At 44.1% G+C, this 27,482-nt stretch overlaps 2 protein-coding genes across 2 annotated transcripts; both read right to left on the reverse strand.

Annotated features, from left to right (window-relative positions):
* Nucleotides 1–1,023: 1,023 nt before the first annotated feature.
* LOC132342874 (zinc finger protein 239-like) lies at nucleotides 1,024–1,689 on the reverse strand. The gene is given in 1 exon segment (XM_059877601.1): nucleotides 1,024–1,689. A coding segment is annotated over 1 exon segment (573 nt). The 5' UTR covers nucleotides 1,601–1,689; the 3' UTR covers nucleotides 1,024–1,027.
* Nucleotides 1,690–1,695: 6 nt separating this feature from the next.
* LOC100140695 (zinc finger protein 665) lies at nucleotides 1,696–27,482 on the reverse strand. The gene is made up of 4 exons (XM_059877600.1): nucleotides 27,394–27,482; nucleotides 13,756–13,826; nucleotides 8,901–9,027; nucleotides 1,696–3,777 (listed from the first exon to the last, which is right to left on the reverse strand). The coding sequence occupies exons 2-4, from the start codon at nucleotides 13,810–13,812 to the stop codon at nucleotides 1,700–1,702; spliced, it is 2,262 nt and encodes a 753-aa protein (XP_059733583.1). The 5' UTR covers nucleotides 13,813–13,826; nucleotides 27,394–27,482; the 3' UTR covers nucleotides 1,696–1,699.

Here is a 27,482-nt window from a genome sequence, read left to right on the forward strand (position 1 = left end):
ATAGAAAAAGCAACACTAAGGAAAACCTATTGAAAAAAAAAAAAGAAATAGGATGGCAGGGTTTAAGAGATTAGCACTGAAACATGTATATTACCATATGTAAAAGAGCCAGTGGGAGTGTGATGTACGAGCAAGTGCTCTCGGACAATCTGGAGGGATACAGTGGGGAGAGAGGTGGGTTCAGGCGGGAGGGCACATATGTACGCCTACGGCCTATTCATGTTCATATATAGCAAAAACCACCACACTATTGTAAAAAAAGAAAAAATAATTAACGGATGGTGAGTTAGGCTGAACAGATAATCAAAGCTTTCCCACACCTAACACATTTGTGTAGTTTTCCTACAGTTTGAATTTTCTGAGGGTCAGAAAGTTGATATATTTTATTGTATTGTCTACATGTGTAAGTTTTCACTGCAGAATGGATTCTCAGATGATCTACAATGTCATTTCTTATCACTGAACGGTTTGCCACATAAATAACATTTACATGGTTTCTCTTATATATGAACTGCCTAATGGGCAGTTAATGCTGAACATGCACTAGAAACTCTGACACGTTCATTTCACTTGTATGTTTTCAATACACTATGAATTCTCTGATGAATTATAAGGCCTAGACACTTAACTAAAGGCTCTGTCACACTTATGACATTTGCACTAATATGTTTCTCACAACTGTCACATTTCTAATGTTTCTCTCTAGCATGAATTCTCCGATGGTTTCTAAGTTCGTCATTTCAAGTAAAGCACCAGCCATATACATCATATTTATATGGTTTCTCCTGTCTGAACTGCCTGATGATGAGTTATGGTTGACTGTGCCTAAATGGTTTCTCAAAATTTTTATATTTGTAAGGTTCTCTCCAGTATGAATTCTCTGATGAACTGCAAGGTTTGCATTCACACTGAAAGCCCTACTACATATACCTCATTTATATGGTTTCTCTCCAGTATGAACACTCTGATGAACAGCAAGGCTTGAACTTACAGTGAAAGCCTTGGCACATATACCATAATTACATGGTTACTCTCCAGTATGAAGTCTCCGATGAACAGCAAGGTTTCCAGTACGACTAAACGCTTTGCCACACACATCACATTTGTATGGTTTCTCTCCAGTATGAATTCTCCGATGAACAGCAAGGTTTCCAGTACGACTAAATGCTTTGCCACACACATCACATTTGTATGGTTTCTCTCCAGTATGAACTCTCCGATGAACAGCAAGGTTTCCAGTATGACTAAACGCCTTGCCACACACATCACATTTATATGGTTTCTCTCCAGTATGAACACTCCGATGAACACCAAGGTTTGAACTTACTCTGAAACCTTTGCCACAGATATCACATTTATATGGTTTCTCTCCAGTATGAAGTCTCCGATGAACAGTAAGGTTTGCAGTATGACTAAATGCCTTGTCACATACATTGCATTTGTATGGCTTCTCTCCAGTATGAATTCTCTGATGAAGTTCAAGTCTTGTAGTGTGACTAAAGGCCTTGCCACATATATCACATTTCTATGGTTTCTCTCCAGTATGAATTCGCTGATGAACTGCAAGGCCTGCAGCTTGACTAAAGGTCTTGCCACACATATCACATTTATATGGTTTCTCTCCAGTATCAACTGTCTGATGAACAGCAAGGCTTGAACTTACAGTGAAAGCCTTGGCACATATACCATAATTACATGGTTACTCTCCAGTATGAAGTCTCCGATGAACAGCAAGGTTTCCAGTACGACTAAACGCTTTGCCACACACATCACATTTGTATGGTTTCTCTCCAGTATGAACTCTCCGATGAACAGCAAGGTTTCCAGTACGACTAAATGCTTTGCCACACACATCACATTTGTATGGTTTCTCTCCAGTATGAACTCTCCGATGAACAGCAAGGTTTCCAGTATGACTAAACGCCTTGCCACACACATCACATTTATATGGTTTCTCTCCAGTATGAACACTCCGATGAACACCAAGGTTTGAACTTACTCTGAAACCTTTGCCACAGATATCACATTTATATGGTTTCTCTCCAGTATGAAGTCTCCGATGAACAGTAAGGTTTGCAGTATGACTAAATGCCTTGTCACATACATTGCATTTGTATGGCTTCTCTCCAGTATGAATTCTCTGATGAAGTTCAAGTCTTGTAGTGTGATTAAAGGCCTTGCCACATACATCACATTTATATGGTTTCTCTCCAGTATGAATTCTCTGATGAACTGCAAGGCCTGTAGCTTGACTAAAAGCCTTGCCACACACATCACATTTATACGGTTTCTCTCCAGTATGAACTCTCCGATGAACAGCAAGATTTGAGCTTACTCTGAAAGCCTTGCCACATATATCACATTTATATGGTTTCTCTCCAGTATGAACTCTCCGATGAACAGCAAGGTTTCCAGTACGACTAAATGCCTTGCCACACACGTCACATTTATAAGATTTCTCTCCAGTATGAATTTTCTGATGAAGTCCAAGTTTTGCAGTCTGATTAAACGCCTTGCCACATACATCACATTTATATGGTTTCTCTCCAGTATGAACTCTCTGATGAACAGCAAGGCTTGAACTTACACTGAAACCCTTGCCACATATATCACATTTATATGGTTTCTCTCCAGTATGAAGTCTCCGATGAACAGTAAGGCTTGAAGTATCACTAAATGCCTTGTCACATACATTGCATTTGTATGGCTTCTCTCCAGTATGAATTCTCTGATGAACTGCCAGGTTTGCAGTTTGACTAAAGGCCTTGCCACATACATCACATTTATATGGTTTCTCTCCAGTATGAATTCTCTGATGAAGTCTAAGTTTCGCAGTCTGATTAAAGGCCTTGCCACATACATCACATTTATATGGTTTCTCTCCAGTATGGAGTCTCCGATGAACAGTAAGGTTTGCACTATGACTAAACGCCTTGCCACATACATTGCATTTGTATGGCTTCTCTCCAGTATGAATTCTCTGATGAACTGCCAGGTTTGCAGTTTGACTAAAGGCCTTGCCACATACATCACATTTATATGGTTTCTCTCTCATATGGTATCTCCAATGAATTAAAAATTTTGCAGCTTGCTTAAAGACCTTGCCACACACATCACATTTATGTGGTTTCTCTCCAGTATGAATTCTCCAATGAATCGCAAGTTTTCTAGTTTGATTAAAAGCCTTGCCACACACGTCACATTTGTATGGTTTTCCTCCTGTATGGATTCTTTGATGTCTAGTGAGTTCTGAGTCCTGAAGAAAGGTTATGTCACACTCATTACATTTGTATGGTCTTTTATTTTGTGTTTCATGGTCTGGTAACAGTTCTGAAGGATGCATAACAGCATTCTCATCTTTATGAGAAAAGCCTTTGCAGACATTAAGAGTTCTCTGAGATGATAAACCTGAGGCACTGACGTCTGTCACAACTTGACTACATTCAAAAATTATCCCTTCAGATTGCATCATCTGCGATTCATCCTGAAAGCTTGATCCGTGCCTTTCAAAAGTTCCATTTTCTGCATCACTTCTACTATGATGATCTCTTCCATCAGTGAGGTTTTTGTTATGGGATGTAGACAATCCTTTGTCATTTCTTTCATCATCTGTCCGCAGACAGTCAAAGTCATCTATATTTTCCTGCATCTTCCTGAGGTGAAAATCTTTGCTTTCAAGGCTTTCAGCTCTTTCAAACATCACTCTTTGAAAAATTTCCCCTTTACCACTGTCTGCTTTTGCCTGTAATTTCTTGATCATATCTATCTGAGACATATCTACAAGACATAAAGAACCACAGGTATTCTATTAGTTACAATTCATAAATAAATTATTTGTCAAACACATGACTTTCATACCAAAAGCCATATTCATCCTAACAGAATTATGAATCTTTGCAAAGATGATCTCAAAACTATAGAAAACTAAAGGAATAGAATTCTTTAAAAAAGAATGATCATATGTAATTCAAATTAATTTTAGGGTAGTGTAGTTTCAAACACAATCAGAAAACATTCATTTATGCAAACTCATGTCAGTTCTCAAAGAAAACACATTGTCCCATCATGACCTCAAAACTCATCCTACTTTGTACTAAACACACTGCTGTCTCATAATTGAGGAGAAACTAATGGTATATTGTACACACTTTATGCATATTTATACATATTTAAATGGTAAAGAACATACAGGACTAGAGAGGTGACTCACTGGTAAACAAGCTGCCTGCCAATGCAGAAGACACGGCACAGGGGGATACAATGCCTGGGTTGGAAAGATCCCCTGGAGCAGGAAATCCCAACCGAGTGCACTATTCTTGCCTTAAAAAAATTCCATGGATAGGAAAGCTTGGTGGCCAACAGTCCATGAGATCACAAAGAGTCAGACAGGACTGAGCAACTGAGCAAACAAGCATCAATCAGGCAACACATTGGAATGGTAAACAATGCAAAAGAAGCATTCTAATGAATAATGTAAAAAATAAATGGCAGTTAGTAACTGTTCAAAAAATACTACATTGAGAAAATAAAGAATTCTGTAAACTATATATATATATATATATATTTTTTTTTTTTTTTTTTCTTTTGTTGGACCATGTGGCTTCTGAGAACTTGGTTCCCTGACCATGGATTAAATCCAGGCTAGCTGCAGTGAAACTACTGAATCCTATCCACTGGACTGTCAGGGAATTCCCTAAAATAATTTAAAAAATAAAAAAATAAACACTTTTCCAAATACCTCTTAGAAATCTATCAGTAGATAGACATATAGGCATTTTATGACATTAACAAGTGGTTCATGTCAGTTATACTGTAAGTGAAAAATTCTCTACTTACACAGTAATCATTCAATACATCAACTCCCTATCTACACAGTAATCTAAACTCACCCAGTTCATTGGCTCCAAGATATATGTAAAGGAACAAGCTTTGGGGCTTCCCTTGTGGCTCAGAGGTAAAGTATCCACCTGGTAGTGCAGGGCACACAGTTTTGATCCCTGATCTGGGAAATTCCCACATGCCTCAGAACAACTAAGCCTGTAGGGCACACATGATGATTCTGTGCTCTAGAGCTGGGGAGTCACAACTACTGAGCAAACACACAGACACCACGCATTGCAACAAGAGAATCCACTAGAATGACAAGTTCATGCACCGTAAATACACGGTAGCCCTTGCTCACTGCAAGTCGAGAAAATCCCCTGAAGCAACAAAGACCTGAAGCAACAAAGCCAAAAATAAATGAATTTTATTTTATTTATTTATTTTTTAGTGCCGCCTAACAGCACTAATTGGAGAAGGCGATGGCACCCCACTCCAGTGCTCTTGCCTGGAAAATCCCATGGATGGAGGAGCCCGGTAGACTGCAGTCCATGAGGTCACTCAGAGTCGGACAGGACTGAGCGACTTCACTTTCACTTTTCACCTTCATGCATTGGAGAAGGAAATGGCAACCCACGCCAGTATTCTTGCCTGGAGAATCCCAGGGACAGGGGAGCCTGGTGGGCTGCCGTCTATGGGGTCACACAGAGTCGGACACGACTGAAGTGACTTAGCAGCAGCAGCAGGAGTTCAGGTTATTCACATCTGGAGAGACTATTTTAGACAGACATTTCCAAAGTATAAGCATTCTTAATAGAGTTTATTTAAAAGCTCCAATTGCATTTGCATTCTTTCCTTAAAACTTTCTTCACCTGAGTTACTCTAACTGTTGACAAACTTGCTTAACATTAAACCTAGGTACAACAAAAGTATTAGACAATGTTGAAGACTCAAGACATGTCTTAATTAGATTAGCAAACAAACATTAATACTAGATATTTAATATTGAATATTTCCCAATTCACGTGAACCTGAAATTCATTTAGGTTAATTTCTCTTGTAGTTGTTTGGTTTGAAAGTGCTTTTTTTTTTTTTACAAACAATTGAATTAGAGCTCATTTACAAATTAACCTCAGCAATATTATCCAAAAACAAAGACACACACTGAGACAAACAGAAATGCAGATCGACAGACATGAGAGCTCTCATACTTTCCTGCTTGAGATTTAAAATCTCTTTCCCCTTTTCTTCCCACCCCCCTGCGCCATGGTTTAAAATTCTAATTTGCCCAAGACTGAAATCTCTGGAAAAATGGGTTACGTATTTCAAGGACATGGCAAAGGTGGCACGCTATGCAAGTTCGCTTCAGTCCTGTCCAATCCCCTGCAACCCCGTGGATTCTAGCCCACCAGGCTCCTCTGTCCCTGATGGGACTCTCCAGGCAAGAATACTGGAGTGGGTTGCCATTCACTCTTCAGGGGATCTTCCCTACCCAGGGATCAAATCCACGTCTCCTGTGTCTCTCCCAGGGACTGGGAGGTTCTTTATCACTAGAGTAATCTGGGAAGCCCTGGCAAAGGTTAACCTTAAGCTTTGTTTTTAGCACGCCTTTTTAACAAGCTTGCTATTTTTAATTCCACATGTAAAAAGAACCGGTTTTGCACTTTCAAAGGAAAAAAAAATTCATCTTAACCAGTTTTCTCCAGAGTCTAAACAACATCATGGCCATCCTGTATCAAACAAGTTATCCTTCCTTTCTATAGTCACAGCTTTATGGTACAACACAGACTGAACAGTGCTCAAATTGACTGTGATAACAGGGACAGAAGGACTCATAAAAATCTTGGAATGTCTCTCCAGGGAGATGGGGGTCTTTGATCAGAAGAATCTAAAGGGGTTAACGAACTTGCTAGGGTGGGGGAACCTGGGCTCCCGCTCCCCCCTCAGAGACAGGGGCAGTTAGAAGGGGACCAGCTGATGGAGAGGGAGACAGAGGGGTTGGGAGGGGTGTAAGGCCAGAACAGGACAAAGAATGGGGAGGAAAAGGGCAGTATGGGGATACAATTGGAGCTGTGGGCTGGCTAAAGAGAGTCGACTTGAAAAATGAATATTTGATCAACCAAAATATAATGTGACATTGTAATATGGATAATCATCCTCACAAATCACATACTTCTGTTTGCAATTTTAAGTTACCTTTATTTACCTCACGGTAGGCAGAGAGAATTGGAGAAGGCAATGGCAACCCACTCCAGTGTTCTTGGCTGGAGAATCCCAGGGACGGGGGAGCCTGGTGGGCTGCCATCTATGGCTTTGCACAGAGTTGGATACGACTGAAGCGACTTAGCAGCAGCAGGCAGAGAGAAGGATCCAACTTGAATGGTGCTAAGCCTGGGCCTTGGATGGTGCTAAGCCTGGGCCTTGGTTGGCAAGGGCCCCTGCAAAGGCTGAACAATCTCAAGATTTGTCCTCTATCTTACCTATGGTGCTGCAAGACTTGCACTCACAGGAGACAGTCAGGACATTCACACTCAGGGCAGTTTCCATGCAGGCTAGAAGCTAGGTCAGAGGAATGCACTGCTTTGTCTTGAAGCCTAAACAAAACTATTTATTTAATTTCCCTAACATCCTGGTGGCTCCATGGTAAGAATCTGCTTAGTAATGCAGGAGACATGGGTTTGATTCTTATTCTGGGAAGATCTCACATGTCACGAGGACTAAGTTGATGAGCCACAGATACTGAGCTTGTGTGGTAAAACTACTCAAGCCTGTGTGCCTAGGGCCTGTGCTTCACAACAAAAGAAGCCACTACAATGAGTAACTGTGCTTCCCACTCTAGAGAATAGCCCTCTCTCGTCTCAAATAGACAAAAGACCACAGAGCAAAAAAGACCCAGTACAGGCCAAAAAAAAAAATATCTTGCCTTCATGTCTGTGGGTGCTACAGCACAACTGGAGGGTGCTGTACATTTCACATAGCAAAGAACAGAGCTGTAAGTTAGGGAGAAGAAAAATATCCTGTGAGAGTTCACCAACATTAAACATCTGTTTTCTCACAGAACTCTCCCACTTGGAGAGTTTCCCAAAACACCATGAACGGTGTGGCTTCCTCTCTGTCCTTGTGACAGTTGACCTGTGATCTCACTCATCTTGATTTTTGCTATTAGCACTTCATTCTCCACAATCCAGGGGTCTTCTTCCTTGTGCCACAAGAATGGAGATAATGTTCAGATCAGAAACAGAACTTCCTACTTGGAAGTAATGCCATATACTGTGGCTTCTTCCAGAATCCAACCTCTTTTTTTTTTTTTTTTTAAATGTATCTGTTATTTTTAATACATCGGTGTATTCATTTCTTTTGGCAGGGGTGAGTGATCACTGCTGCTTGGTCTTTTCCCCAAGTTCAGCAAGTAGGGGCTACACTCCAGTTGCAGTGCTCGTGCTACTCACTTACTGCGGCTTCTCCTGGGTGCATGGGCTTCAGGAGTTGTTCCATGTGGGCTCAGTAGTTGCAGCTTCCAGGCTCTAGAGTGCTGGCTCGTAGTTGAGGCACAGAGGCGTAGCTGCTCTGTGACATGTGGGATCTTCCCAGACCAAGGATCGAACCCGTGTCTCCTGCATAGGCAGGTGTAGAATGCAGTTCTTTTGTCAGCCAAGGAGTGAGGATATTATAAACCGACAGAAAAATACTTCTCAAATGAATTTACTATCTGTCTCCTTCTGAATGCACAGGGAACAGTATAATATACAGTACAACATGCAGCAGGTATCTAGTTCCTATCTAAGAACTACTGAACCAAGAACACAGGGCTAGAAAACAGGCAACTGGATATTTCAAAGTTTGAAATCAGCTTTATAAACACTCAAGCTGTGGAGAAACTCCTTGTGCATCACACAGTGGGCAGGTCACCTGAAGGAAAGACAAGTTTAAACTCCTGATGCCAATCAGGAAGCTTTACATGTGTGAGTCAACAAGGTTTTGAGCTTAGTCAAGAAAAACGGGAGATCTCAAAAGGTAAAGAGGGAACATGCAGAGGTACCCCAGGGCAGATCCCCACTTCAGAGGGAAGTGATCCTCACCCACAGACAGCAGGTTCCCGAGGGTCTCCACCATCACGTCCTTGTACAAGGTCCTCTGGGCAGGGTCCAGGCATTCCCACTCCTCGGGAGTGAAATCTATGAACACATCCTTGAAGGTCAACTGTGCCTGAAATGAAAACACATTTCACCAATGGGCCCTGAGGAAGATTCTTAGTTTCACACAAAATGAGAAGAGGTGAGAGGGGTAACGCTCAATTCAGATGAAGTAATACTCTGATAGATACTTTAAAAGCTGCTTGAAGCAAACTGTTGGTCTGCAATCGAATTTATAATTTCCTCTTTTTCCTAAGATTATGATATCCTGCAATCAACAGGAATTTGTCATGTATGTGGACAATACATGAAAAATACAGAAATTAAAACCAAGACTGGGTTGTCTATGCAGAAGTGTTAACATTCAACACAGAGTGGCATTCACGATCTAGATGAGTTACAGCAAGACTGGTGTCTTCAGAGATGACAAAGTCCACTGTGACTTTATTTTTTAATTAATTAATTAAGTTTACTTTAGCTTCCCTGGTGGATCAGATGGTAAAGCATCTGTCTGCAATGCAGGAGACCCGGCTTTGATCCCTGGGTTGGGAAAGTCCGCTGGAGAAGGAAATTGCAGCCCGCTCCAGTATTCTTGCCTGGAAAATCCCATGGTTGGTGGAGCCTGCTAGGCTACCATCCCTGGGGTCACAAAAAGTCGGACATGACTGAGTGGCATTCACTATCTAGATGAGTTACAGCAAGACTGTTGTCTTTAGAGATGACAAAGTCCACAGTGACTTTATTTATTTTTTAATTAATTAATTTTACAATATTGTATTGGTTTTGCCATACATTGACTTGAATCCGGCATGAGCGTATATGTGTTCCCCATCCTGAACCCCCCTCCCACCTCCCTCCCCATCCCATCCCTCTGAGTCATCCCAGTGCACCACCCTTAAGCACCCTGTATCATGCATCAAACCTGGACTAGTGATCTGTCTCACATATGATATTTTATGTTTCAGTGCCATTCTCCAATATCATCCTGCCCTCGCCTTCTCACATAGAGTCCAGAAGACTGTTCAATACATCTGTGTCTCTTTTGCTGTCTCACATACAGGGTTAGCATTACCTTCTTTCTAAATTCCATATATATATGTTAGTATGCTGTTTTGGTGTTTTTCTTTCTGGCTTACTTCACTCTGTATAATAGGCTCCAGTTTCATCCACCTCATTAGAACTGATTCAAATTGATTTGAATTGAATTTGAATTGAATCAAACTGATTCAAATGTATTCTTTTTAATGGATGAGTAATAATCCATTGTGTAAATGTACCACAGCTTTCTCATCCATTCATCTGCTGATGGACATCTAGGTTGCTTCCATGTCCTGGCTATTATAAATAGTGCTGCGATGAACATGAAAACACACTGACTTTTAAAGAACACACATTGTGATGATGATGACATCATCACACTGACAACAGATGTTTCAGCAATTCCTACAAACTAAGCATTATCCTAAAGACTTTACACGGATGAACTTGTCATCAACATAACACCATGTTAGAGAAAGATCTGTGTCCACCTTCAGTTCAGTTCAGTTCAGTCGCTCAATTGTGTCCTACACTGCGACATCATGAATTGCAGCACGCCAGGCCTCCCTATCCATCACCAACCCCCGGAGTTCACTCAGACTCACATCCATTGAGTCAGTGATGCCATCCAGCCATCTCACCCTCTGTCGTCCCCTTCTCCTCCTGCCCCCAATCCCTCCCAGCATCAGAGTCTTTGCCAATGAGTCAACTCTTCGCATGAGGTGGCCAAAGTACTGGAGTTTCAACTTTAGCATCATTCCTTCCAAAGAAGTCCCAGGGCTGATCTCCTTCAGAATGGACTGGTTGGATCTCCTTGCAGTCCAAGGGACTCTCAAGAGTCTTCTCCAACACCACAGTTCAAAAGCATCAATTCTTCGGTACTCAGCTTTCTTCACAGTTCAACTCTCACATCCATACATGACCATTGGAAAAACCATAGCCTTGACTAGATGGACCTTTGTTGGCAAAGTAATGTCTCTGCTTTTCAATATGCTATCTAGGTTGGTCATAACTTTCCTTCCAAGGAATAAGAGTCTTTTAATCTCATGGCTGCAGTCACCCTGGGGAGTAAATTCTGTCACTCTAACTAATCGCTCAGATCAAACTGTTAAGAAATATGCCAACAGTACCTGAGCTCAGGTGGTTGGGAGTGACAACTGAACCTAGAGAATCAACCAGTTAACTACCAGAGAAGGAAAGAGCATCCACAGAGAGTTTCCTGAAAATACCTGAAACAAGTTCAAGGAAGCTGAAATACAATAGAACAGCATAAATGGTCACGATACAGGGTCACACCCTCTCCCATCGCGACCCACACAATGTCAGTAATCTTACTACAATTTACATCATTCATGTGATGATGCAGAAAAAACTTAACACCATGAAATACACTTAAGATAGAACTGAAACTGCTACAAAGAATACACCATTATTTATGAGAGGATGTTTTTGTAATAAAACCACGGAGTTATATATCCATGCATTCATGCATGCATGTGTAAACACACAATTGATTTAAACAAAAAGAATTGTCTTTATTTTTTTTCTTTCATTCTATCAAAATTCATTCAGCCTCAGCTTTGTGCGTCAAACTTGAAATACAGCAGTGAACATGATGGAGCTTACAGTCTAGCAGCCAGCCAGCCAATTTCATCATCTAGCAGCCAGCCAGCCGATTTCATCCACAATTTTAACGTTACTACTGAAATAAGTGTTCTGACACAGGCCTGGTGCTAAGACAAGATTAAACAGAAAGTCTAAGCTACACTGAGAAATCAGACAAGGTCTCTGTGAGGAAGAAACACTTAGGATTGGCAAGGTGGGAAACAGAAGAGTGTTGCAAGCAGAGAGAACAGCCTGAGTGCCGGCTCTGAGGCAGGAAGATATTCACTGAACAGCAAGTCAGCCAGTATGACTGGCACACAGGGAATGTACATGGGGTGATGCCAGGCAGAGGCTAATTTATGCAAGATCTATGGATTTGGGACTTTATTCCAAAAGCTACTGGAAGTCACTGAAGAATCTGCAGGAGGAAAGCTAGACACTTAGATTTGTTTTTCAGAGCTCAATCTACTGTGTGTGGAAGTTGTTCTTTACCTGCTTACTCATGCCAGACTCTTTGCAACCCCGCTGACGGCAGCCCTCCAGCTCCTCTATCCATGGAATTCTCCAGGCAAGAATACTGGAGTGGGTTCCCATTCTCTTCTTTCATTTTACTTCTTCATTCAGTAACTGTCAACATTCTATTTCTTTTTCAAAGCCTATTTATTTTGCTTATGTTGGGTGTTCATTGCTGTGAGTGGGCTTTCTCTAGTTGCAGCTGCAGTGCCCGGGCTTCTCCTTGCAGTGGCTTCTCTTGTTTTGGACCACAGGCTCTAGACAGTGCAGGCATCCATAGTTATGGCTCCTGGGCTCTAGGGCACAGGCTCAGTCGTTGTGCCCATGGGCTTAGCTGCTCTGAGGCATCTTCCCGGACGTGGGATGGAACCCACGCACCCTACGTTGGCAGGCATATTCTTAGCCACTGTACCACCAGGAATTCGTCAACATTATCTTATTCTAGTTCAAAAAAAATTAAAAGTAATACAAGCAGAAAATAACACACAGAAGATTTCTTCCAATCTTTATAAAATACCTGTATTTAAAAATATGTGGCCCTCCCTACGGTGTATGGTAAAGAATCCACTGGGCAATGCAAGAGATGTGGGTTTTTGCCTGGTCTGAGATCCCACATGCTGAGAGGCAACTAAGACGATGAGTCTCAGTTCCTGAGACAGAGCTGTAGAGCCCAGGAGGTGAAACTAATGAAGCCGGCGCGCTCTAGAGCCTGGGCTGCAACACAAGAGAAGCGACTGCAATGAGAAGCATGTGCACTGCAACCAGAGAGTGGCCACCACTCGCCAGAACTAGGGAAAAGACACTGAAGCAATGAAGATACAGTACAGGAAATAAATATATTTTTAAAATAATAATGTGATTTTTATCATTAATTTTAGGTATGTACTTATTAATAAACTCCACAATTTATTATTTTATTCCATTAAGAAAATACTGAATCAAGACTAGTAAAGTTGGAGAATTCCCTCATGATCCAGTGGTTAAGATCCCTCACTTCCACTGCACGGTTTCAGGTTCAATCCCTACTCAGCGAACTAAGACCTTGGAAGCTGCATCATGTGGTCAAAAAAGAAAGAAAAAAAAATTAGTAAGCCTGATTTCACAGTTTAAATTAGACGGTGTAACGAAACACTCCCTAGCCCTGACATCTCTTTCTGAACGTTCCATTCCATTCCCAAAAACTTAAGTTTTCAAGGAGGTGCTCATTTAGTTTTAAATGTACTATAAAAAGTCAGAACTGATTTCCCCTCATTGGCCTCTTTGGCAGATTTTACCGATACTGTACATGTTAATACCTGAGGTCCATATACAGCTTCTTTACCCTGGTTAAAAGAGAGCAGACAGCGCATCCAGATGGGCCCTAAGCAACCCCTGCTGCCCAACAGCACCGAGACCCTGTCTCCAACCCATGGGTGAGAAGCCCTGCCCAGGATGGTGCTCACGGGAGCCTCCTCACAAGGTCCACGTCACCGGGTCATGGGGAGACGGGATCTAAGTGGAGATGACAGGCCCTGAGGGAAGGCCCCAGGTGAGTGCGTGTGTACTGGAGTCAGACAGGATACTTCAGAGTCAGACACGATTAGCGAGTCCAGAGAAGGGCATTTCAGGAAGGCAGTGTGAGAATCCACTGAGAATATGACCCTACCTGAGAAAGAGCCATGCCTGACTCCTGTTCTTTCCTCTTCTGGGCTCCTTCGTCCATGAGTCTTCACAGTTCTATCATGAAAGTTGAAAACATGCTGTTTAATGCATATGGTCAACACACCCCCTTCCTGAGCCCCAACTATTCACATAGGGAAGCCCTCATCGTGTGGAACAGACAGTGCTTTGTGGCCACTGTCTCAGGAGGGACTCAGGACGGTCAACTCCCGCAGAGAGACCAACACAGGACTTTCCCACACTTTCCCTCGGATCACACTCCCCTCCTGGTGAGGCTTCATGTCCACAGCAGCAGGGGGACCTCTGCTGACCCCATGATCCCCTTCAGGTCACACAGTAGGCCCTGGTCAAGCCCCACTCAGAGCAGAGTGCCCTCCCCTCCCCCAGGGCCCGATCTCAGTCTCAGAAGTGAAGGCCAAGAGCCCTGGTGCTCAATGCAGGATCCAGATCGGAATCATCTGTGGCCTGTGCACATTCCTGGGGCGAGGCCCCACATGAGAACCTGAGGAGCATGTCTGTTGGGGGAGGGGTACAAAACATGCCTGGGCAAAATGCCTCATGCTCTCATGTGATGCCTGTGTTGAGCACTAGTGAAGGATTAAGTCCAGGCCACCTCCCACTTTCTTCTTTTCCAGCTTTACTGAGACTAAGGAGAAGGGTTCTGTGTACATATATCATACACCATGTGATCATGTGACACGTGTACACTGTGAAATATTTATCACAATCCACGAACCAACACATCCATCATCTCCAAATTCCCATGTTCTGTGTGTGGTGAAAACACTGACAACGTACTCTCCTGACAAATTCCCAGCAGGCAGTAACAGAATAGGATAACAACGGTAAGCGTGCTGCACACACATCCCCAGGACCCACTCATTTTACAACTCAAAGTCTGTACCTTTCGACCAACATCTCCCCAGCCTCCCCACCTCCCAGCCCCAGATTACCACCATCCCACTGTCTGGTACTAGTGAGTTTCACATTTTTACATTCTACAGATAAGCGAGCACATAGAATATCAGTCTTACCCTGTCTGTCCTAATTCAGTTAGCATAATATTCCCTACATTCACCCCAGCTGTTCCAAGTGACAGAAATCTCCATCTACATGGGAATGGATAAGAAACCCTTCCTCAGAGATCAATGCAAAGAAATAGAGGAAAACAATAGAATGGCAAAGCTAGATCCCTCTTCAAGAAAATTAGAGATACCAAGGGAATATTTTATGCAAAGATGGGCACAATAAAGGACGGAAACGGTATGGACCTAACAGAAGCAGAAGATATTAAGAAGACGTGGCAAGAATACACAGAAGAACTGTACAAAAAAGATCTTCATGACCCAGATAACCACGATGGTGTTATCACTTACCCAGAGCGAGACATCCTGGAATGCAACGTCAAGTCAGGCTAAGGAGCATCACTATGAACAAAGCTAGTAGAGGTGATGGAATTCCAGTTGAGCTATTTGAAATCCTAAAAGATGATGCTGTGCAAGTGCTGCACCCAATACGACAGCAAATCTGCAAAACTTAGCAGTGGCCACAGGACTGGAAAAGGTCAGTTTTCATTCCAATCTCAAAGAAAGGCAATGGCAAAGAATGTTCAAACTACTGCACAATTGCACTCATCTCACATGCTAGCAAAGTAATGCTAAAAGTTCTCCAAGCCAAGCTTCAACAGTATGTGAACTGTGAACTTCCAGACGTTCAAGTTGGATTTAGCAAAGGCAGAGGAACCAGAGATCAAATTGCCAACATCCACTGCATCATCAAAAAAGCAAGAGAGTTCCACAAAAACATCTACTTCTGCTTTATTCAAAGCCTTTGACTGTGTGGATCACAACAAACTGTGGAAAAATCTTAAAGAGATGGGAACACTGGACCACCTGAGCTGCCTCCAGAGAAATCTGTATGCAGGTCAAGAGGCTACAGTTAGACCTGGACATGGAATAACAGACTGGTTCCAAATTGGGAAAGGAGTTAGTCAAGACTCTCTACTATTACCCTGCTTACTTAACGTACATGCAGAGCCCATCATGCGAAATGCTGGGTTGAATGCAGCACAAGCTGGAATCAAGATTGCCGGGAGAAATATCAATAACCTAAGGTATGCAGATGACACCACCCTTATGGCAGAAAGTGAAGAAGAACTAAAGAGCATCTTGATGAAAGTGAGAGAATGACAAAGTTGGCTTAAAAGTCAACATTCAGAAAACTAAGATCATGGCATCAGGTCCCATCACTTCATGGCAAACAGCAGGGGAAACAGTGGAAACAGTGTTAGACTTTATTTTGGGGGGCTCCAAAATCACTGCATATGATGAGTGCACCAATTAAATTAAAAAACGCTTGCTCCTTGGAAGAAAAGCTATGTGTATGACCAACCTAGACAGCATATTAAAAACCAGAGACATTACTTTACTAACAAAGGTCCATCTACTCAAAGCTATGGTTTTTCTAGTACTCATCTATGGATGTGAGAGTTGAGTATAAAGAAAGCTGAGTGCCGAAGAATTGATGGTTTTGCACTCTGCTGTTGGAGAAGACTCTTGACAGTCCCTTGGACAGCAAGGAAATCCAACCAGTCAATCCTAAAGGAAATCATTCCTGACTATTCCTTGGAATCATTGATACTGAAGCTGAAACTCCGATATTTTGGCCACCTGATGCAAAGAACCAAGTCAATGGTAAAAACCCTGATGCTGGGAAAGACTGAAGGTGGGAGAAGGTGATGACAGAGGGTGAGATGGTTGGATGGCATCACCGATGCGATGGACATGAATTTGAGTAAGTTCTGGGAGTTGGTGATGGACAGGAAAGCCTGGCATGCTGCAGTCCATGAGCTGGCAAAGAGGCAGACATGGCTGAGCAACTGAACTGAACTGAACTGAATATGCCATTACAAATATGTGTGTATATTTGCCTGGGTTACCCATGAGGACTTCCCTGGGAGCTCAGCAGGTAAAGAATCTGCCAGCAATGCAGAAGAGACAGATTTGATCCCTTGGTTGGAAGGATCCCCTGGAGAAGGGAATGGCAACCCACTCCAGTATTCTTGCCTAGAGAATTCCATGGACAGAGGAGCCTGGCAGGGTACAGTCCCTGGGGTCGCAAAGAGTCTGAATGACTGAGTGACTAACACTTACACGTACATGTTTTCAACCTGGATCCTGGGGCTCTTTAATCAATAGAAATAGTTATGAGACCAGAGGGGAATTTCAAGAAAGGCTTTATTGGGACCCTTGTTGCAGTAAGGAGAGACAGAAAAAGAAGTGTGTGCCCCTGGTCCTCCCAAAAAGGGGGGTGAGCTGATCCCTTTGGTTAAGGCTGGAAGGAAGCTGAGGTGATCTGCTCCGCCTCACGCCCCCCGGAGGTGCTGTGAGCCGGGATCACGGGAAGTGACCTGCTTTTGCTTCTGGAGCCTCAGAAATCAAGCTTGGTTTGTGGTCTTTTTACTCATTGTTCAGAATTGCTGTCCGCTCATGAATGTGGTTATACTTCTTTTGTTCAATTACACTTTCTTTGAGGTCTGTTGCCCGAGAAGACGTTCATCCAGGTAAGAGAACTGCAGTAAAAGGTCCCAGGACCCAGCCTGTCTCATACACACATCACGGTTTCATCATCCACTCGGCGGAAAACAGACATTCAGGTTGTTTCTACAACATATGGCTGTTGTGAATCATATAGTATGGGTTACGGGAGTGCAGGTTACTCCTGCAAAATACTGATTTTTGCACAGGACTTCCCTGGTGGCCCAGTGGTTAAGAATCTGCCTAGCTCTGTGGGGGATGCGGGTTCAATTGCTGGTGGGGGAACTAAGATCCCACAGGCAGCGGAGCGACTAAGCCCGAGCACCACACTAGAATTTCGGTGCACTGAAACCAAAGATCCTGCAGGACGCAGGCAAAGCCAAATACATAAACAGTTTTTAAAAATTTTGCTTTTCCTAGCTATATAATTAGAAGTGAGACTGCGCGATCCTATGCATGTTCTATTTTTAATCTTTGGGTAACTCCGTACTGTTTTCCATGTACCATTTACTTGCCTTCAACCGTTTACAACCATTAACTGTACTGTGCATGTACATGGCAGACGCCCGAGACCTGTAAAGACGATGAGAGAACAGTAGAGGAATCCACTGCGCTGGCAGCAACAAGTAGCAGCTGCGTCATCTCCAGAATAAGCCTCTGTACTACAGGTTACTGTGGAGCTGATAACCCTCGGAATCTAAGAACAAGCCTTCACTGCATCATGGCAAAGTCTTCTGCCATCAAAGCTGAGGCCCAACCATTGTGCTTTGAGGCTGAAAGAAACTTCCAAACCTGCATCTGGGCCAACACACTCCCCAGAGACCTAGTAATAATCCACCCATGCTGCTAGGCAATCCCCAGAAGGTTCCAAGCCTTAACAACTCCTGTGTTAATGATGGAATAATACACACGAAGACGCCCAAACACCAACCAGACTCAAGACATCTTATCAGTCACAGTGACCCCAGCAGCCCCAAACTGTCATCACCAAAATCTAATAACACAAGACAGATGTGTAGGCTGATGCACACGCCCCAGTGCAACTTCAACATCTTCCAAGGAACACGCCAACTTCTCCTTTTTTTACCTTCCATTTGAAATCTTCTTCATTAGTAACTTAAACTAACAGAAAAACTACAGGTAATCCACAAAGTGATCTCCTGAATTTTAATGACAGTTATTCTACGGGTCTGATTCTTGCCCTCCCTAAAGACACCAGAAAATCCACTGTGTGGAGGGGGTGCTGTGGGGCACCTCCTGGATCCCCTCCCCCTTCTCTGGGACCACTATGCCCATCCTCCTGCACCCAGACCTCTCTGTGGACTCAGCTCAGGCCTTGATTCTAACACGTGGCAGAGTAACAGGCCTCTTCCCATTCCACTTCCTTCCTTCCTTCCTTCAGAGGTGTGATCATTTGTTTCCCAACGAAACCCAGTCATGCAAACCTCAGTCACAGCATCTGTGTCACAGGGAAACTGAGCTAAGACACTATGGCACACCCACCATTCCACGCAGCCCACAATCGGCCATGAGCCCACATTCAGGTCCTCCAGGTAGAACTGAGACCACCTTTGTCAACAGTTCCACACACCCTGTAATCCCACAAGTATGAATGTCTCTCTCTCTCACACACACACATATACATACCACACCCCCAATTCACTGGGTTCATCCAGAGGCCTACTCTTGCTCCCACAAGCCTCCTGGAGACTCTGACAAACTCCCCTTCACTTTCCCCCATTTTTATACCTCTTCATGCATGGTTGAACAAGAGGGATAAACAGCAGAGACCAAGGGCATGAGCATCGCAACAGAGTTGCGCACAAGCTACAAATCCAAGGACACTCGGCACTCAGTAGAGAGACCAAGGAGCTGGCCCTCCTGGGAAAACTTGACTTGGGATATCAGATATCGCAACTTGGGATATCAGAAAGTTTAACAGGCCCTTGAGATTTGGTTGGATTGAGCTCAGTAAAGAATTAACAAAGATAGAGAGACCCCAGTCTCACTGACCCCTGTTCTCCCGAGTGGGAGCTAACTGGAACATATCCCAGGTCTTTAAGGAAGCGGGGGGGGGGGGGGGACTCCTTCATATCCCCTTGGATTCCAAACCTTCTGGCCACTCTAACCACAGTAAACTCAGCATCCCCTGCTCTGAGCAGATGAACTGGCCTCTGTCCAAGATGTTCCCTGGGTGGTCAGAGCTTAGAAAACCTGGGGGCTGCAGTGACCTGTGACACAGTGGACTAAAACATGGGGACATCTCAAGACACTACATCTATCGGGTTCATTAGGATGCCCCACATCTTTTTCCTTTTCAGTGATTAAGTGTCCACATGGGGTAAGGATCAATTAGAGTTGAAATGTCCAGAAGAGGTACAGGAACCATCATCACCTATCCTGTCCCCTCTGTCTCCCCTGAGAATTCTTCAGCCCAGCCCATGTTCCTAGTCCTCACCTCCAGAACGAGATGCTGTGAGCATCGAGGGAGGAAGAGGTGCATCCTTCAATGAAGGGAAAAGAGGAAAGACTCCAACAGTCAGAGGACAAGAGCATTTCTGATGAAGGTGATTAATATAGGGGCAGCAAACCTGGTTAATATGGGAAGGAGATGGGGAGACCTCGCTGGCCTAGACCTGAAAGAACAGAAAGAGCAAGGGCCACGGTGATTTAATGACCAAAAAAGCAGGCGTAGAAACTAAGATTTGAGACAGAGAAGGTTTTGGTGTCTATGAACAAGGACTAAGTGAATGTGACCAGGACAGACTGACCATGAGAACGGGGTCAGCTCCCAGGATGAGGCTGGAGACACTGGCAGTGACCTGAGGGTGACAAAGGGCTGTGGAGCCACCTGAGGAGTCAGGATGCTGCCCTGAGGACACGGGGAAGCCAGTGGAGGTGGGCTGAGGACACGGGGAAGCCAGTGGAGGTGGGAGGCCTCCCTGCAGATTAACCCTTATTCACAGAAGACATCTGCTGATAATCTAACTCTAAGCATATGTTCCTGCCTCCATCCGACTGTTGTCCTTTTTCATTTTGCAAAACTGGGACCCATTTCAAATTCTAATAACACCTGGGCTCTCCCTCCAAGAAGAACTGCCACACACAGTCACACACCCAATTTGGCCAATCATTTCAGAGGTCACTGTTGCTCAGATTCCAGACCTGAGGCAAACATCATCAGATCACCTCATTGCTCACTAGTTACCAGATCACATAAAAGAGAGGAAAATGGAATATACACTAACTGCTTAAATTAGGTCATCAGTCTTAATATAAAAGATCACTGGCATTCTTCCTAAGTACTCATCAAAACAGTCTACATCTATTTACTAGTTACCAAAAAAATGCTTTGAAAATATAACATCAAGAAGAAACAGCAAATGGGCCTCAAATAAACATGAAACAAACCTAAAGTGAATCCGCTTGTTAAAAATTTTTCCACTGAAGAATTATGGTGTCAAGTGAAAAAAAAACATTTGAGAATATAGCATACCTAGAAAACAATGACACAAATTAATTACAGGAGGGCAACAAATTTTATTTCAGAAGCGAATAATTCTTTACAAGAAAGTCGGTATTTAACAAGTGGTGCTGGGAAAACTGGTCAACCACTTGTAAAAGAATGAAACTAGAACACTTTCTAACACCATACACAAAAATAAACTCAAAATGGATTAAAGATCTAAACGTAAGACCAGAAACTATAAAACTCCTAGAGGAAAATATAGGCAAAACACTCTCTGACATACATCACAACAGGATCCTCTATGACCCATCTCCCAGAATATTGGAAATAAAAGCAAAAATAAACAAATGGGACCTAATTAAACTTAAAAGCTTCTGCACAACAAAGTAAACTATTAGCAAGGTGAAAAGGCAGCCTTCAGAATGGGAGAAAATAATAGCAAATGAAGCAACGGACAAACAACTAATCTCAAAAATACACAAGCAATTCCTACAGCTCAACTCCAGAAAAATAAATGACCCAATCAAAAAATGGGCCAAAGAACTAATTAGACATTTCTCCAAAGAAGACACACAGATGGCTAACAAACATATGAAAAGATGCTCAACATCACTCATTATCAGAGAAATGCAAATCAAAACCACTATGAGGTACCATTTCACGCCAGTCAGAATGGCTGGGATCGAAAAGTCTACAAGCAATAAATGCTGGAGAGGGTGTGGAGAAAAGGGAACTCTCTTACACTGTTGGTGGGAATGCAAACTAGTACAGCCACTATGGAGAACAGTGTGGAGATTCCTTAAAAAACTGGAAATAGAAATGCCTTATGATCCAGCAATCCCACTGCTGGGCATACACACTGAGGAAACCAGAAGGGAAAGAGACACGTGTACCCCAATGTTCATCGCAGCACTGTTTATAATAGCCAGGACATGGAAGCAACCTAGATGCCCATCAGCAGATGAATGGATAAGAAAGCTGTGGTACATATACACAATGGAGTATTACTCAGCCATTAAAAAGAATACATTTGAATCAGTTCTAATGAGATGGATGAAACTGGAACCTATTATACAGAGTGAAGTAAGCCAGAAAGAAAAACACCAATACAGTATACTAATGCATATATATGGAATTTAGAAAGATGGTAACAATAACCCTGTGTACGTGACAGCAAAAGAGACACCGATGTACAGATCAGTCTTATGGACTCTGTGGGAGAGAGAGAGGGTGGGGAGATTTGGGAGAATAGCATTGAAACATGTATAATATCCTGTATGAAACGAGTCGCCAATTCAGGTTCGATGCACGGTACTGGATGCTTGGGGCTGGTGCACTGGGACGACCCAGAGGGAGGGTAGGGGAGGGAGGAGGGAGGAGGGTTCAGGATGGGGAACGCAGGTATACCTGTGGCGGATTCATTTCGATATTTGGAAAAACTAATACAATATTGTAAAGTTTAAAAATAAAATAAAATTAAAAAAAAAAAAGAAAAGAAAGTCAGTATTGAATGATCTAGGTATTGAATGATCTAATCTATCCCAAGCTACAAAAAGAATTAACTGGAAAGAAAGGAGAAAGCAAAAAGGAAAACGATCACAAAGAATATGTTTAATGTTCCTGGAAAAGGCACCATGTAGTAAGAGAGTCGGTTCTGCACATGTATCTTTTAATACAAATAATTAGAAAATGCACAAGCCTTACAGACAGAAGTTTTGCAGTTCTCATCTGTATAATGTAAAGAAGCAAGTTTTAAATTTATTAGACCCTAAAGCGCAAAATCAATGTGGTCGTTTTGTCACTATGTCGTGTCAGACTCTTGCGATCCCATGGGCTGTAGCCCGCCAGACTCTTCTGTCCATGGGATTCTCCAGGCAAGAATACTGGAGTGGGTTGCCATTTCCTTCTGCAGAGGATCTTCCCCACTCAGAAATTAACTCGGGTCACCTGCATTGCAGGCAGATTCTTTACTGACTGAGCTATGAGGTAAGTCAAAAATCAATGTATCACGACTTCATAATCCTTATCCAACCAATTCAACACTCTCCTGGATCTAGTCCTCTCCCTCACCTGCACACTACTTGTTTCCACTTCATTTAGTTGATCTGTTTCCCTAATTCTTTCTCCATCTCTCTCCCTTTCTCTTCTCCTCTGCTCTCCAGCTGTGCCTGTCCTACTCTTTACTTCTTCCCTGACTCCCATCCGGCCTCTCTCTGCCATCTGTTCCCTGCAAAATGCTTCTAACCCAACCTCCTTGATGATCCTCAATCTCCAAGAATTTCTGCCTTTCTTCCTCCATCTCTGCCCTCCCTTCCTCCCAACTCTCTGGCACCCCCAAGTGGCTACGCTTCCTTTCACCTTGCTTGCTTTCTCAGCTCCTCCAATTACTGGATGTGAGTGAAAGTCCCTCAGTCCTGTCTGACTCTTTGCGACCCCATGGCTGTAGTCCATGGAATTCTCCAGGTCAGAATACTGGAGTGGGTAGCTGTTCCCTTCTCCAGGGGATCTTCCCAACCCAGGGATCGAGCGCAGGTCTCCCGCATTGCCAGCGGAGCCCCCTTCATCTCCCACCAGGATACTGTTCTGTAAGCCAAGGTTCCAACTTCTGTATCCCCTTTGCGGGCTCTCTGTGTGAACTGCCTCTCCACTGTCGCCCTCTTATTCAAGAAGTCCTCCTCCTGCAAGGGCCAAATTCCACCTGGTGGAATTTGGGATGGAAGAACCACGGGGGTCAAGTGGTTGGCCCAGGTCACCCACCCCGACACAGGATCAGGGGAAAGGTCATTATGAAACAAGGCCGAGGAGATATGGGCGCTGACAGGGAGTGGGTCTCAAGAGCGGGGCGCGCTCCCCAGAATCCCAGGACCTGGGAGAGGACGTGGCTTCCGGGGACCGAGAAGGCGAGGCTGAGGACCGCGGAGCGTAAATGCCCACCTCGTGGAAGAGAATTTTATGCGGCGCAGGAAGTGCAGAGGGGACAGTAAATGGTTTTAAGACGGAAGGAGGTGCGAAACGCAGCGTTTCAGAGTTCCAAAAGCAGGAACCGGCTGCAGTGCAGACTTTAAACCAAAAGGGAGGCGCCCCTTCGCCGCTCACAGAGACGTCTGAATTTGCTGGGGTTGGTAGGGCGGGCGCGGGGATTTAGAGTCAGCAGAGACCCTCAGCTCGGGGTACCGAAGGAAGCCGAGTGAGAGCGGCACGTGTGACTAAGAAAGAGAGAAACTCACGCCGCGCTAAGACAGCTGCACCGCCGGCTCTCCGCTTCCGGATGTGGGAAGCTGCGCGGGCCAGCACTGAAACGGCGGGGGCGGCCTGGGGAAGCGGAGACAAGCTGTCAGGGTGCGGGTCATGGAGGGAAGCCGGGTCTGCCTTGCACCTTGGGAAAGTGAGACTGGCGGGGCCTCGGGGCGCGGCGGGCGGGGCGGAACAATTCAATAGTGTAATCTCTGAGGAAGGTGACTGCAGGAAATTAAAAGACCTCTGCTTCCTGGAAGGGAAGTTAAAAAGCAAAAGCATCACATTGACAACAAAGGTCCCTATATTCAAAATAATGTAATGTTAGTTGCTCATCGTGACCGACTCTTTACGACACCATGGAGTCGGACTCCTCTGTCCGCCAGGCTCCTCTGTCCCGGGAGTTCTCCAGGCAAGAATACTGGAAGTGAAGTCGCTCAGTCATGTCCGACTCTTTGCGACCCCACCGACTGTAGCCTACCGGGCTCCTCCGTCCATGGAAATTCCAGGCAAGAATACTGCAGTGGGTTGCCATTTCCTTCTCCAGGGGAATTTCCCGACCCAGGGATCGATCCCGGGTCTCCTGCATTGTAAGCAGATGCTTTACCGTCTGAGCCACAGGGGAAGCAAGAATACTGGAGTGGGTGGCTATTTCCTTCTCCAGGGGATCTTCCTCACCACGGATCAAACCATGTCTCCTGCAATGCAGGCACATTCTTTACTATCTGAGCCACCAGGGAAGCCCAGATATAACGTTAAGTGCTATGGAAATAGTTGAGATGAGTGGCAAATTCAAGTTGTGTTTTTTGGAATATCATGGATTTTCTTCCCCAAATATTTTCCATGCTTCGATTGAATCCATGGATATGCAGATACAAAGGGTCGACTGTATTTTCTTCTCTCCAAATATCAAGTTCCTAGCAGTGGCAACCCACTCCAGTGTTCTTGCCTGGAGAATCCCAGGGATGGGGGAGCCTGGTGGGCTGCGGTCCATGGGGTCGCACAGAGTAGGACACGACTGAAGCGACTTAGCAGCAGCAGCAGCAAATATTTAATATCATATACAGTTTCAAATTAAATTCACGGGTTTTTTGTTTGATTTTGCTTTAACCTGTCACCTAAAGTGAAAGTGAAGTCGCTCAGTCCTGTCTGACTCTTTGCGACCCCATGGACTCTAGCCTATCAGGCTCCTCCATCCATGGGATTTTCCAGGCAAGAATGCTGGAGTGGATTGCCATTTCCTTCTCCAGGGGATCTTCCCGACCCAGGAATCGAACCCGGGTCTCCCGCATTGCGGGCAGACGCTTTACCGTCTGAGCCACCAGGGAAGCCCCTAACATATTGCCATTGAGTCTTTGGATGTGATATCCAACCAAAAACAGCTGCATATGGTAACCCTCTGTATGAAAGGTGTAATAGGTAAGGAGACATTTTTGTGGACTATTTTAAAAACATGATAAATGGCATTATCAACATTATTCACGATTTAAATATTATATATACATTGCAGATCATCTCCATTTCAACAATTATGTAAGGGGAACAGTAGAAAATAAAAATTTCATAATGTTCTTATGCAGTGCTTAAGCAACTGAATGTTTTATCTGAAGAGCCTATGATATAAAAATTAGAATCAAAGTTTTGCTTTTTGAATGCTGGTCCATAAAGAAGGCTGAACATAGAAGAATTCATGTTTTTGGATTGCGGTGCTGGAGCAGACTCTTGTACAGCAAGAGGAGTCCCTGAAGACCATCAGTCTGTTGGGGCTGCTTTGAGGAGGGCAGGAGGAACTCCATCTTGAGGCCTGTCAGCCATCTTAAGACAGCATGTGAACGGGGCCCCGACTTTGCCCAAGAATGAGGAAACTATTTTTAAAGTAAAACCAGGTCTCCTTGGAGACCTCCCTCCCCATAGATAGCAAAGATTGGAGTTAAGGTCAGGCTGCCCAGGTTAGATTCACAATGAAGATATCCCCCATGAAGTATAATTATTGTTCCCCTTTAACCTTAATTGTTAGTTCTCCCTACACCTCCATGTTGTAAAACGAAATCATATACATCAAAAAAAGTTGCGCACATGTAAACAGTCACTTGCTGCTGCTGCTGAGTCACTTCAGTCGTGTTCGACTCTGTGTGACCCCATAGACGGCAGCCCACCAGGCTCCCCCGTCCCTGGGATTCTCCAGTCAAGAACACTGGAGTGGGTTGCCATTTCCTTCTGCAATGCATGAAAGCGAAAAGTGAAAGTTAAGTCGCTCAGTCGTGTCCGACCCTCAGCGACCTCATGCACTGCAGCCTTCCAGGCTCCTCAATCCATGGGGTTTTCCAGGCAAGAGTACGAGGGGTATAAAACCGAGTCTCTCGAAAATGTCAGGGTCCTTGTTCAGAACCGATTCCCCTTGGACCTGCTGGGGTAATAAACTGTACTCCGCTGTCTTTGAGTGTCCTCCGAGGTGTGCTTTGCGACACTGGATTCTCATTTTTCCATAACAAATCCTAAAGGAAATCAACCCTGAATATTCACTGGAAGGACTGATGCTGAAGCTCCAATACTTTGGCTACCTGATGTGAACAGCCAACTCACTGGAAAAGACCCTGATTCTGGGAAAGATGGAAGGCAGGCAGAAAAGTGGATGAGATGGTTGGATGTCATCACCGACTCGATGGACAGGAGTTTGAGCAAGTTCCGGAGATGGTGAAGGGCAGGAAACCCTGCCTACTGGCACAGGGTTGCCAAGAGTCCGATAGGACTGAGCGAGGTAACAAAGACCCACTCCAGTATTCTTGCTTGGGAAATCCCATAGACACAGGAGCCTGGCAGGCTACAGTCCCGGGGGATCTGACTGAGCACTGCGACCATTTTATATTTCTCTTTGATTCTAATGCTCATACAAGTAACCAGCATCACTGAAAATAATCTCCTAAAATGAAGAGTCTTTGTAATCAAGTCTTTACAAATGAAGAGTCTTTTTAGTCATCAGAAAAGGACAGTAATACTCTTCCCTACCACTCGAGAAAGAACTTCAGCTCCAGCACCAGTCCCAAAGCTGAAATTCTAAACTACTTCCTGAACACGCGATTTGATACTTATAAAATTATCAAGTGCCACGTCATAATTAAAATGACTTTTTCCTTATAAAATACTACGTATTTCGTGCACTGTATGTGTTACCTCAGGATTTTACATCCAAAGGAAACTAGACCCTGGGCCTCTCACAACGACTGAATTTATTTGGGCTGGAGGAAGGGGTCGGGGAATAGCGAGGTGCGAAGTGACTGGAGACCACGGATAGGAAGGAGAAGGGACCCCACAGGCGCAGCTTAACAACAACAACAAAAACAAACAAAAAAAGTACCGCACGTTTCCAATGGTCCGCCGCACCTACCAAGTCTCGGCTTCGGGAATTGGCTGTAGAATCGCTTGCGTCGAAGGGGAGACTCGAGACTCCTCAACCACGGGTATCAGAAGAACGCC

This window comes from Bos taurus, chromosome 18 (genome assembly GCF_002263795.3).
Source record: "Bos taurus isolate L1 Dominette 01449 registration number 42190680 breed Hereford chromosome 18, ARS-UCD2.0, whole genome shotgun sequence".
NCBI classification, from domain to species: domain Eukaryota; kingdom Metazoa; phylum Chordata; class Mammalia; order Artiodactyla; family Bovidae; genus Bos; species Bos taurus.

Excerpts from the sequence above, each read along its gene's own strand:
- LOC100140695 (XM_059877600.1), bottom strand. The coding sequence starts at position 13,812 with ATGGACGAAGGAGCCCAGAAGAGGAAAGAACAGGAGTCAGGCATGGCT. Across the intron at positions 9,028-13,755 it reads CAGGCATGGCTCTTTCTCAG|GCACAGTTGACCTTCAAGGA; the intron begins GTAGGGTCATAT and ends TTTTCATTTCAG. Across the intron at positions 3,778-8,900 it reads CGGGAACCTGCTGTCTGTGG|ATATGTCTCAGATAGATATG; the intron begins GTGAGGATCACT and ends TATGTCTTGTAG.